We start from the raw sequence: 13,488 nt of genomic DNA on the forward strand, positions 1-13,488 counted from the left end.
TTCTAGAGTCTCAAGTTTTAACTGTATGCATGAAATATGCATGAACATGTGAAAATGTTAGTTAATCCTTAAAACAAAATAAGAAGCAAAGAAAGTATGAGAACGCGTTGTGTATGGTATAAATTCATTAAACTTGCTTCGAAGCATAGTAAAAGGGTACTAGGTAAATTTTATAAATATAAATACATTGAAAATATTAATAATAGTATTTTTAGTTCATATTTTTCTCAATTCTTCCTCAACTTAAATTCATTAAACTTGCTTCGAATCATAGTAAAAGGGTACTAGGTAAGTTGGATAAATATAAATACATTGAAAATATTAATAATAGTATTTTTAGTTCATATTTTTCTCAATTCTTCCTCAACTCAAATTTTGTGAACATAACCTATTTAAAACTTTCCAGTAACACCATCATAATGATATTTTGTTACAACAGAAGGTTTGAACCCTAGTTCTACAAGAAGAATGTTAACTGTCAAACCACAGTATATTTAATTACTTCTATCTAATAATTTGAATTTCGACAGATACGATTAGATAGTATTTGAAAATGAATACATTTAAGCTTCATATAAGAGAAAGAAAAAGGTGGATATTGGCAAATTCTTTATTTGCACGTAATTAATCGCTTCAAGCGGATTAAATGTATAAATGACTGTGCGTCCTTTTCACTGTGAATACGAAAAGGAAGAAATCGTGACGAACAAAGGCCATTTTGAAGGAAATTGCAAAGGTTAGCTCTGACGCGACTGTGTTTTTCATTGATAAAAACCCTCACGAAAAGCGGGTGTAAAGGTTTTCCCCTTATTTCTAATCCCGCCTTGTCTTTTATGGAATGCTATCCCCTAAAGTGGGGTGGCCTTTATGGTAGCAATCTTAAAACCACCCAACTATTCACCCCTCATCCCTTTAACACCCCTATTAACAACCACCCAAAGTTGCTACGTTGAATCGATGAATGGTGAACGCAGTGAATGACGCAAGTCTTCCTATTGATCCTGATGTTCGTCCCTTACGTCCCGCCGTCCATCCCGTGACAACACCAACGCCATCTGCGAAAACTCTACCATTCACAAACCGTCTCGCCACGATCGCACAGCCTATCTATGCTAAACATTTCTCGTGATTTCGAGAAAAATCTCTTGATATTAACAATTATGAAATGTATTTTCTGTAAACTAAACCAGGAACTCTGAACGCATTCGGTAAGAAGTATTGTGTTTTTTTCCCATTCATGAGTGCGCCAAATTTTACATGAATGAAAGCGAATAAGAAAACTTGGTTCCCATACTGGTGCCAGATCCAATGTTCGGATACATTCGTGCAAACTCGGACATGGTCGTTCAATCATTACCGTAAGTAGGCTAAACCGTCAAAAGAGGAGAAAAACGAGGACAAGCGTTTCTCTAAATGTCATTTCATCGAAAATGTGATGTGTGATCCAATCAGAATCCACACTTCGACAGAAAAAAGCATACTGTGACGACTATAAAAGCGAATCATTATTAAATTGAGAAATTGCTATATTGTGTTTTTATTGCAATAGAGCAAGTATAAAAGACATACTTAATCGAAATAGACGTGTTATTAAAACGTAATATTACAGTATCCAGTGATCCTGGACTATGTGAATCGCTCCTCCCCTCCAGTGGTAGCCAATCAGATACGGGAAAATTTGTACTAAACCAGATCGTTTACAACTACAGAATTTGAAGTTTATATGTAAGTCAGTTTATATATGCATACTTGCCGAATGCATTTGAATTTAATAATAAGTAGTTTGATACAAGTTACTAAAATTTCATAATTCTGTTAGTAGAGTTACGCAGGCACATTTCTAATACTCGTATCAACAACTATAACTCCTTATTACTCTAACAAACAGTTCAATGTTCAACTATCTTCATGACATTGAAGTTTCTCTATATATGTACATCTCTATTATCATTTTATTTCTCTATATTATTTTCTAAGTAATCTGCCAGGAGGCTGATTCCAATTTACCTATCGTTGCTAATTTATCCCTTACAGCAAGAGTAAGTTGGTCAATTTTCTTCTCTTGGATTCTCAATGAAGGAATACGCGTTACAATTAACCACATACTAATGTAAGCTGCTTCCTATAGATGTATCTACAGATTTTTGTAAAAAAAAAAAGAAAAAAAAGAAGAAAAAGAAAAGAAAAGAAAGAAAAAAGAAAAAAAGTTGAAGGTAGTTTTTACGCTTCATTTTTGATTAAGTGTGAAATGCCAGAGCAATACTTTAGCAATGCTCAAATAAGTATATTAGCAACGAAAACCAATTTACTTTTCTATATACGAGCAGATTGATCGATTAACAATAAAATGATTCTTCTCTGATTAAAATTAATATTTCAATTGCCTCAAATGAGAAAAAGATTAATAATTACCATCAAGTGAGTCTTGGCAGTTGCGATGTAAGTAAGCTAGATTGAAAATTTGGATAGAAGTGATGCATCTCATTCGGAAAACGGATTTTTTTTTTGAGTGTTAATAGAACCTACAAGGGTAACTCGCTTTATTATATTTCATGAAACATTCCCATTGGCGGAGATATTGATCCTACAAGTTCAGTGAAATAAGCAAAGAAGATTGAGAGCGTATCAGAATTATGGATAGGAAAGGTGGAGGCTAATATTGGGATCTATAGGAAAGTACAAGAACGGTTGTTTCTGTCAGTGTCGTAACCTTACAAATATATTTGAGGATATTCGTAAATGAGGTTAATTAACATTCTAGTTGAAACATTTCTAAACATCCATATACAGGGTAATACAAACCTGCTAGCGAAATTATGACAAAATTCTTTATTCCATTTTTATAAAGAACTATTATTACTGAATTATATAAAAGGAAACCTTGCATTACTAAGCATTAATTTTATTCATATCCAAAGCGAAAGCAATTTTAATGACAATTATTCCTGAAGTTTTTAGAGTGGATAATCACATGGGTTAAAAAATATTAAAATATCAATGAATCATAATTAGAATACTGCCCTTTAGCACAAAGTACAAAATATGTTTTCATTTTATTAAATAATTACTTTAAGAAGCTATTCCAAAGGCATATCTTTCTGATAGTTAAAAGCAAACTTTCCAGCTTATAAGGTTTAACTCAAGTACATATAAAACATGTAACCACCACGAACCACTCTGAATTACGAATTCATTTCAGCTTCAAAATTTATTTTCTTACGTGTAAAGAAGATACAGTTCTCTAACACAGGGAGCAAGGGGAGAGTATTGAACAACGAAAAGCTGTTTTCGAGAAGATTTAAATAGATATACGCATCTCAAACCATTTCGACATGCTTATTGATCTAACTCAATCCAAAAATTTATACCTTTTGAATAACAGCTGTGACATCTAAGATTGTACTCCGCGATATTCATTAACTACTCAACTCATGTTCTCGTTTATGGAAGTTTACTACAAAGATTCAGGAATATCTTCTTACTTTTAAACAAATATATCAAATTATATTACCCAAATTATCAATTTGAATATAGCTATTACAATATATATATAATTCGCTGTATTTGGCGTTACATAAGAATTGTTCGTGATATTTATCTTCTTTCTTTTTCTTCTTCTTGTAAGGGAGATGCGCTGAAACAAACTCCGCAAAGTTGAAGGGGAACTGCCACTGTTACACCATCATCGAGTAAGGATTCAGAAAATAAAATGTTTTAAATATAGAATTTTAGCAATTACTCTTTTCTAGTAAAGTTTAACCGCCAACCGAACTTTTCACTTTGCATACAAATATCTCAAAATATCGACTTTCTTGTTTCAGTAAAGCTACTCTCACATACACTTATAAACACTTATAACTGTTAGAGTTCATGAGTTTGCTGTCATTAAGTGACAAAACTCCTGTTTGACACCTAGGCAAGGTGAATTGAATACACTACTTTCCAATAACTCTAATAATTACCTTCAGATTTTGAGTATACTCACACTTCATTTATTTCCAATCTCGACTTGCTATTGATAACATAACATCCAGGCATGCGTAATAAAGTATTGATAGGAAAGGGGCACCGTTGCTCAGTGGTAGAGCGTTCACTTCTGGTGCTAGGGTTCCCTGGTTCAACCCGGTTGTGTGAATTTATGGTAAAAAGCAGGAGCCTGTGAATTTTCTTGGGGTTCTTCCATTTCCTCCAAGATCCGCATCCTTTCGATTTTGTCATAATCATTAGTCATGTGTCTCCTTTACGATAAAGGGCGTAAACGGGACGGATAGTTTATTTTTATTTTATTTATATAAAATTTTGTTGGCAACCGCACCCTCTCTCTCTCTTTCACATACACAGACTCATACACACACACACACACACACCTACACATGTTATGTATGTATTAAATTACGTAGGCCTGTATTATGTTATTTTATCAATAGCATGTGGACATGGGAACCGATTTTCTAATCGTTTCCATGTGTGTTACTGAAGAGTGTACTGGAATACTTCCATTGATCCAAAGTTAAAGTGGAAATCATATTGTGGTGGTGATATACGTACATCTTTGCTTATGACTTGCATTTACTTGTTTGATCACGAATTGTTTCACAAATTAATAATAATAATAATAATAATAATAATAATAATAATAACTCGTTGCCTCTATATCTCACTGAAAGCATGGTCGTCGGTGAGATGGCGTACTTTCAACTGGGGTATTGTATGATCAGCGTGCCATTGACTCCAAATGCCATTATTTCTGTTTTTGTAGTTTCGCTTTTGCTTCTTCTTAAATCAATTTTTGCCTCATAATGCTGAGCGAACACGTAGAAGTTTGTGTCCCTAGCGACGCTCGAACTCAGGACTCCGCGTATTACAAACACGGGTGTCAACCGTTTCAACTAAAGCCAGGAAATAATGCATTTTGATATGCGGAAGAGGAACGGAGAGTGAAATCAATCCAGCTCTCAAAATCAATTCTAACACGACATTTCTGCACTGAAACATATTCAGTCGAAAAATAACTAGCAATATTGGTATTTTATTTCATTATTCAACTGAAAATGTGTCAATGTCAAACGATAGGTGCTTCCTCCCTTCATGTAGTAGGCAATATCCATTATTGGAGCAGTGTGGGTGTTGCGCTGGAAACTGGGTCAAGGTACTGCATGTAGACAGGATTGATGCAACCGAGATAACTCGGAAACTAGCCTCTGCAACTGCACTCGAAAGTTATACTGAATAGGACGATGCAGAAACGGAAGTTATGTTTCAATTTGTTACTTGAATTTATTATGTTATTCGAATGAACGTTCAGGTTCAGCTTAATTACAAACTCTGATTAATAACTATAGAATGAATTATATATTAACAGCTTTCTTCCTCTTCCTAATTGTATCACATTTTGCTGAATGAATTCTGTTCTCTTGTACTATGTATAAAAAAATTCTTTTTCTCATAGGACTCAACTTTTTTATGTCGGTTCCGTAATTATATCATGGAATAATAGTCTATAAGAAAATGAATCAAACACTGCAATACAACCCCCATCATATATATATATATATATATATATATATATATATATATATATATATATATATATATATATATATATATATATATATATATATATATATGTGTGTGTGTGTGTGTGTGTGTGTGACGACGAAACGAGTAACAAAGATTTTGAAAATGGTACTATCAATAGAATTTCATTGCAAAGGTCAAACATAGCTTCAACGTAATCAATCATAATTAACAACAAACTAACTCTGAAAGATAGAAATATTTTTTGTACCTTTTATTATTGTAAGCAAAAATACACTTATTGAAATTTCTCCTTAATCAATAGGAAATGTTTTAAATATATTTATTTTGCACATAGTACGTTCACTAATATGGTGATTATTTTTGATAAAATATATTAATATCAAACATATCATGTAATATGTGCCTAACCACTTTTTTCCATTAAAAGACACATTGATTTATTCATGCATATCATTTCTTCATATTCTACTGGCCAGTAATAGTGGAAAACTTTACTTATATTTGTAGATATTCATAAATGAAATATGTCAAGCAGAACTTTTCTTTTCGCATTACAAATTGACTGTTATACAGCCATACTCCGTTAGTTAGCTTTAAAAGTGGCTATGCTGGTTTAGCATGAAAAGCACATAATATTTTATGTGTGTGTTTTATAAACTTCTCGACATAAAAATCAAACTCCACTTTCGTCACATATCGATTAGTTCCACAATAACGGCAACACTGTTGCACTACACTCAAATTACATTCAGAATCGAGGTTGTTCTTTGTGTGTCCGTTAACAGAACCAGAGTCAAACCAATGAATGATTCTGCGAAAGCATGAATGGTGCAACGGAAGTGAAGATCTTGTGAATGGCATTGAGTTCCCCTTTACTATGTGAGATATTAAGAAATAAAAATGTACTTACGTCTCGGTCTTTTCTTCATCATGCATTGTCAAAATCCTCATTTCAGCATTCTGGGGGTTCGCAGTCGAGACGACCGATTCTCACAGCAACCAGTATCAAACTCTTTCGCTTATGTTGTTTGCGACCGTTTTGCCACGTGTCTGACACTGGCCGTGACGAATCGTACCAACAGAACCTAAGGGAGGAATCTTATTGATTGAATTTTGCCCAGCTACCCCGGACAACCTGTGTACATACGCGTGTGCTCTCTGGGGTTGGATAAAAGGGGATGGAAAAAAGACAGGTTGTTTGTCACATCTTTAGAGGTTAAAATATATCTTTACATTTTAGTAAAAAAAAAATGTAAATAAAAATAACAATGTATGTTTTCTTTTCTAGAGTGCGCCTGTGTGAATAAACCCCCGACCATTCATCCCTCACCCTTAAGTCTTCTGCAAAAGCATAAGCAGTTTTCCGTGATCTCCAGCTCATTCACTGCGACCTAGTTTTACGTCATTGCTATTTTTAGTCCCCAGGAAAAGCGAAGGGTTGAAAAGTAGGGGTTGCGGAAACAGGGTTGACGTTTTCTTCAATGAAGTCGGTTTATGCGATCAATATCATCAGCAAATCACCGGGATCTGCATTGTTACGCTTGTTTCAGGATGTGAAAGCTATACTTGTAACATCGTTTTGTTATTTATTTGAATATTCTATTTATATAGATTATACAGCCACGAAAAATACAATTTGTTGCACATTTTTTTTTATTTTTAACATTTATGTACCTTTAAAAATTCAAACTTTCTATTTTGAGTAATATTATTATACATAATAATATTACTCAATACTACATAATAATAAAGATAATCGTTTAGGAAATATTTGACGCTATGAATGTAGCTTAACACAGGCTCTACTGGTTGATTTGGTTTGTTGAAGTTTTAGCGTCCCCTTTTCAGCACTGAGGCTATATGAGACACGGACCACAATTTAAGATGAAGTTCGAATCACTTACTGCGTTCAAATTTCAAGAGTATCCAACCGGGAGTCGAACACCAGAAACGTACATGCTAACCAGTAGACCAGCGGGAAGGTCAGACCCTGTTAAAAAACTGTGTCGATAATAAATACACTGTTAAGCTTAAATATTATAACAATGAACAAAATGGTTTGAGTAACAAAATTTGATATCGGTAATATTGATTTAATATGTGATTTATTGCTGAAATAATCAAACACTTCAAGTTATAATAATTTGATCGATGTAGTAATAATTCATTCGGCTTTAAAGGTAGACTGAAATTATACGGTTAGTTCAATGAGAATTCCGGGTAACATGTCACCGAGTTTAAAACAATTTTGCGATCACCCTAACTCCATGTAAAGGAACTCCACTTGTATTATTATTAAATATTGAAAGGGAAAAAGTTGAAAAATTTCAATTTTGTAATGAATGACAATGGAACATAAATCAAGGAATTGATTTCCGAATGTTAATTTCTAATATGTATATGCAAATCTTAAGTTAAGAAATGTGAAGTATTCTTTAGCCCTGTAAGGGTATTAATAAAGCTTTTAATGGGCATAAATTAATGTCAAAAACTACAGTTAAATTAATGATTTCTATTTCTATTTACATATTCATGAACATGAAAAGAATATTTTTTATTACCTTCGTATATTTCTTACTGCAATTATGACGATTTATTCTCCAGTTCTTTTAGAATGAGTACCAAATAGTTCTATGTCGCCTATAAAACTGGTCTACTCGATGATTTTGATCTTTATAACTTATATTATGTCTCATACTTGTTCAAATACAGTAATAATTATTTATCTGATATGTTTGGACTTCTGGTTGATTCTGATATTTCACACCATACGTCATACCATATGATTAGAAATAATAGCTATACTAATATTTAGGATGAGATACCACTACTCTGCTATGCAAAAAGAGAATACTACGAAACAATTGATAATTATCGTTTTAGCATTGCGAAATAAGCAAAGTAATAGGTAGCTACGTGAAAATACTTGTCATTCTGAATTTCTTTCAATTTTCCATGGTTTCACTATTTCAAATAAATTCCGTCAAGTTTAGACATAAAAAAATATTTATCTTAAAAAATGGAAAAGATGAGAAAAATAAACATTCATATCAAATGAGCAGTAGGCCAGCAAAGATCAACATTTTTCAGGAAATGAGGTAATGTAAGAATAAATCTGAATGTTATATAATTTTTTTTCGGTTTTCTTTTATTATTCAGCTATTGATCTGGTCTTTATTTCTGACTAGTTCCATTTTCTTATGCAACTGCCATCGGCAGAGGAGTTAGTTTGGTTGCATACGTTTCGGGCTCAGAGCAAGAGGGGAAACATTCTACGTATTTGTGTCTCTTTTAAATTTGTAGCTTATTGACAGCTTGCAGCAGCAAGGCTATGTAAGATTTCAACTTATGTAGGATATGAAGCGTATGCACTCCACTGGAAATCAAACCCAAGTTTCTTTGCACCAAAAGCAATGTAGTCGTAAGGAAATATTTGAAACATTATTTACGTATGTAGGATATACGGGAAAATCAGTGTAGAATAAAACTTCCATTTGTTTTTCTGTGTGAAACTTAATGTGAATGATATTTTCTACTTTCACAAACATATGTGGTTAATAAGTTATTTAAAATAGGTATAGATAAGCATCACTGTATATATCAGAATCGTTCAATTGGATAATATATCATTTTGTTGAACTTTGGAAAATTTATATTTTCTTTTGTAACGAAATAGAAATAATTTATCCTTAATAGTTATCAACCTTAATTAATTTTTCTACTAATTTCCGTTATGATTCATCTAAATGTGCAAATCTAACAATATTTAAGTATTGGTATTGCTAACCCTAATTTAACTAGCAGTAATATCTTCATTAAGATATTGTAGTTAAAATATTCGATTGAATAGAACAGTTTATTCCTTGCTTTAGTACTTTCTGCATTACTTTTCATTATTTTAGATTTGTGACTTTCTATTTGTTAACCTCTGAATAGTTTCTGTAATTGGCTTTTGTTTTGCTATATCGTCAGTAAGCATCAGTTACGGCAACAATGTTTAGTAACTTAAAAAATCACCATAAAAATTAGGCCGCGATCTCAGACTGTGGAACTCAATCGTTCGTGAATCTTATCTTCAATATAACGTAAATACACTGGAAATTTCTCACGCTTGGTGTGTAATCCTATAGTTCATGCTTGTCATATCTTTTTCATTTATATTTAAACTTTTTCACTATGATCACTTTTGTATTCTTATTCTTGAAATCTTTTCTTCACATTTTAAAATCATTTACAATTTATGCAGTTTTAATTACAATACTGAAAAATTTTCAATCTCCTTTATTTTGTTAAACCTACGCAATATTTTAAGAAATATTAATTACTTCTTTCAGGACCATTATGACATGAATTTCTAATTTAGGTAATATTATTTTGTGATTGTTTATACAACTTATCTTATTAATTCACTTATTCTAGCATGATTCAATCTGAAACTTTTATTATTGTATTTTCATTTCTATATTGGCACATTTTCCTAAGGAATGTCAAAAATAAAATCCTGAAGTCTCTTGTAGTAATTAGTTTGATTTGTTACTTGATGACGTTTTATTTATAAATCACTTTCTATCTTGGTATCTTGTTTTCACTTTATATATATATATATATATATATATATATATATATATATATATATATATATATATATATATATATATATATATATATATATATATATATATAAAGCTTATAGAAGTAAAAATATGCTGAAATAATTATACCATTAGAAGTGAATTCAATTGTACTTTTAAAAGGGATTGAAAAATGTGACATACATGTGCAAACACTAATGGTATTATAGTTGGCTTAAGGTAACTATAATGGTTCTTGAAATTAATACGTTTTACTTCTTTATAGAACAGTTGAAGAAAATGTTTATGCAGTGTATTAACAACATTCTGGTTGATTAAATCCGTTTTGAGTCAATAACAATACATAAAAATTATTTCGATAAATGTAAATGAATATTAATAGCCGGTGTAACTCCGTAACTTTGGTTGCAATTTTTATTAATATTGATTGACGTATGTATGTGTAAACACAAGCACTAAACTAATAAATATAGCAAGTTTGCTTATTAGTAACCGAAATCAACTCAAAGGCTAGATACATTAGTACTAATCCAGATTTTGGTCATAAATGTTCTCGTGGCTAGTTGAAAAATGTATCGAATACATTTCACAGGATTCTTAACTTATAATTTACGGCATTCCGTTCACATAAAAAATAGCGAGTATAAAGTGGTAATCTTCAAAAGCGTTTTAAAATGATATGTCTCGTTTCACTACTACTTTTTCTGGCACTTTTACGCGGTCTCTGTCTTAGTTTCAACATAAATTTATGTTCTCTTGTGCTATATAGATCTAACATTGCTACAGATGACTGTTCTAATAATTGTTCGGGTTCAGTTTCGAGTTTGAAGTACCCCTCCCCGCTGGTCTAGTAGCGAGTGTGTTTTTCTGGTTCACGTGGTCTCGGATTTGATTCACGCAAAAAATAATTTTACAATCATTCACTTTCATTAATCATCTGTCTACTTTAGTCTGAAAGGCGTAGTCCTGAAACATTAAACTAAAATTTCATTTCATTTCATTTTGAATTTAAAGTAAAGAGTTGAGGTTTGTGTCTTGAACATTCGTAAGCAAGGTATAAAAGATAAAGCAAGATAAATCTGTAAAAAGTATTACAATTCCGATTCGATACATGCATATGATGTTTTGAATGGATTGAATGATCATTATTCATTAAAGAAATTAGGTAAAAAACAAAGGCAGGTACATAGCTTATATGATGAATGGAATTACTATTTGGTTCATCAAGGTGTTTAAATAAGTAGGAGAATATGCAATTATGACAGATCTGTTACTTTCAACTTTTTAAAAGAAGGTGAAGGATTACTATACTATAAGAATAATAGCATTTATTTTACCAATTTGACTATTTCATAGAGTAGTAGTTTACATCCATGATCTGATTTTAGATTTGCTAATAGTTTAATATATATCGATTTTCCGAACTCCTATATCTTATAAACTCATAATAAATATACTCCATGGTTCTGGATAATCACAATAACATTTTAAAACACATTTTTCTGACCAGAACAAAATGAATTATTTAATAATTATACAAAAATCGTATAATTATTAAATAATTCATTTTGTTCTGGTCAGAAAAATGTGTTTTAAAATCTTATAAACTCAATTTACGATTGTGAAGAACTATCGTAAATAACAGAGTGAAAGGAAATACGCTAATCCTAACTGTTCAAACTTAAATCAATGAATTTAAAATTTCAAAACAAACACTAGTGCGATTCTCTATGTTCACTGAGGTAATACTTTTTCTTGCAGATTTTAGTGTTTGTAGAAACTCAATAAACAAAGTAAATTAGACCAATTTCACTCTTACTTGTAAATTAGAACTAAATGTTTGCTAAAATTAAGGGGCTAGTTTTCTTGGAAACGTTCAGTTTGCTAATAAACAAATGAAAAGCAAATTAAGTTTTCACAACAATGTTTAACCACTTATACAAAAAGGCAAACTTCCATACACACGATTTAAAGGATGAGCGTGTAATAATTATGATGGTTGAAATACAACCATGCATGTTGAGAAATCATACTGAATTATGTATTTTATCAAAGCAGATATGTTTTGGGTAAACAAATGATCTTGCTCACGAATACACAGATTAAATATATATCTGATTTGCTTCAGTTTTACTATAGTTAAACAGAAAATTTTCAGGGTTCAAACACAGAAATAAATATATATATTTACGTAGCACTTTATTTCATATTATATGAACCCTCTTCTTTCGTTAGGCCAAATAACATGATAGAAGAGAGCATTGAGTTGAATGAGTCCCATTTATTTGTTCTTCATCTGTCAGCTCATTTTATTTACTGAATTTAACACATGTATAACAACATACATACAAACGTACAGAGTCATCATCCTATAGTTCATACGCGCACATACACTTACGTACATACATGCACACAACATATCCACTGAGAATACTTATATATATATTCTGTATATATACACATACATATTACTTTCAACTATCGATCCTTCTTCACGTCAAAATTTTTAAAAAATCCTGTATTAATATTAACGTACAAAGTTGCAGCCTTCTTTGGTCAGTCAGATATTCTTTTACAATTCTTGAACCAACGTCAGATGAGTCTCTGTGAGCAATTATACATATCTATATATATGCACCCATTCACACACATATGAATAGTCGCATGTACGCCGTTACATTCACACTTTTTGGCATAAAACAGTAAGCTACAGAACACTGTTTTCACATTGAAATTGAGATGGGAGTTTTTCAATATATATAATATATTGTTTCATGGTAAAAACGTTCACAAAAAATTACTAGGTTTATTTAGTTCTTTCTTTTTAATGTACTAAAATAGTTTTCTACTTCAAACAGAGAATTATTTCCTTTTTTATTTTTCTAGTAGTGACAGAATAGATAATCTTTTATAATTCGTTGTCTCCATTAATCAATTTTACATTTTTTCAATATTATATTATTCAATTCATAGGCTTCCCAATAAGCTTTTATTGATTTTTCTGACAACAATATATAAAAAATTGATTATACAACAAATTAATTCTATTGACATGGAAAAACGTGTATGAATAATTTTGGTTCTGTTGATGTTACGCAAACAGTACATAAATGAAGCTTAATTTACACAAGTAACACATATAAAAATATAAATGCATTTCAGAAATTAATATGCAAGAACAGACAAGAAAGAAGATCCAACGAATAGATTGTAAACGTTGTTTAGTGTAATATTAAACATAGATTAAATAATATAATTCCGTTAAATACTTATTTTTCTTTTACCAAAAATGTATGTAATCATGTCACAATCCAAAAATTACTCAATAAAATCACATAAGTCGTGAAAATCTAAA

General features: G+C 31.1%; 1 protein-coding gene across 1 annotated transcript in view; it reads right to left on the bottom strand.

Moving 5' to 3' along the window:
• The window catches only part of Spred (Sprouty-related protein with EVH-1 domain), a 300,286-nt gene extending 293,794 nt beyond the window's left edge, over nt 1–6,492 (bottom strand). The window contains exon 1 of the mRNA XM_081725821.1: nt 6,452–6,492. Within this exon, the coding sequence (XP_081581947.1) occupies nt 6,452–6,492 (41 nt within the window). The remainder of the gene's footprint in view (nt 1–6,451) is intronic.
• Nucleotides 6,493–13,488: the final 6,996 nt, after the last annotated feature.

The sequence above is a fragment of the Thermobia domestica genome, chromosome 9 (assembly GCF_964235325.1).
Source record: "Thermobia domestica chromosome 9, izTheDome1.hap1.1, whole genome shotgun sequence".
Lineage (NCBI taxonomy): Eukaryota > Metazoa > Arthropoda > Insecta > Zygentoma > Lepismatidae > Thermobia > Thermobia domestica.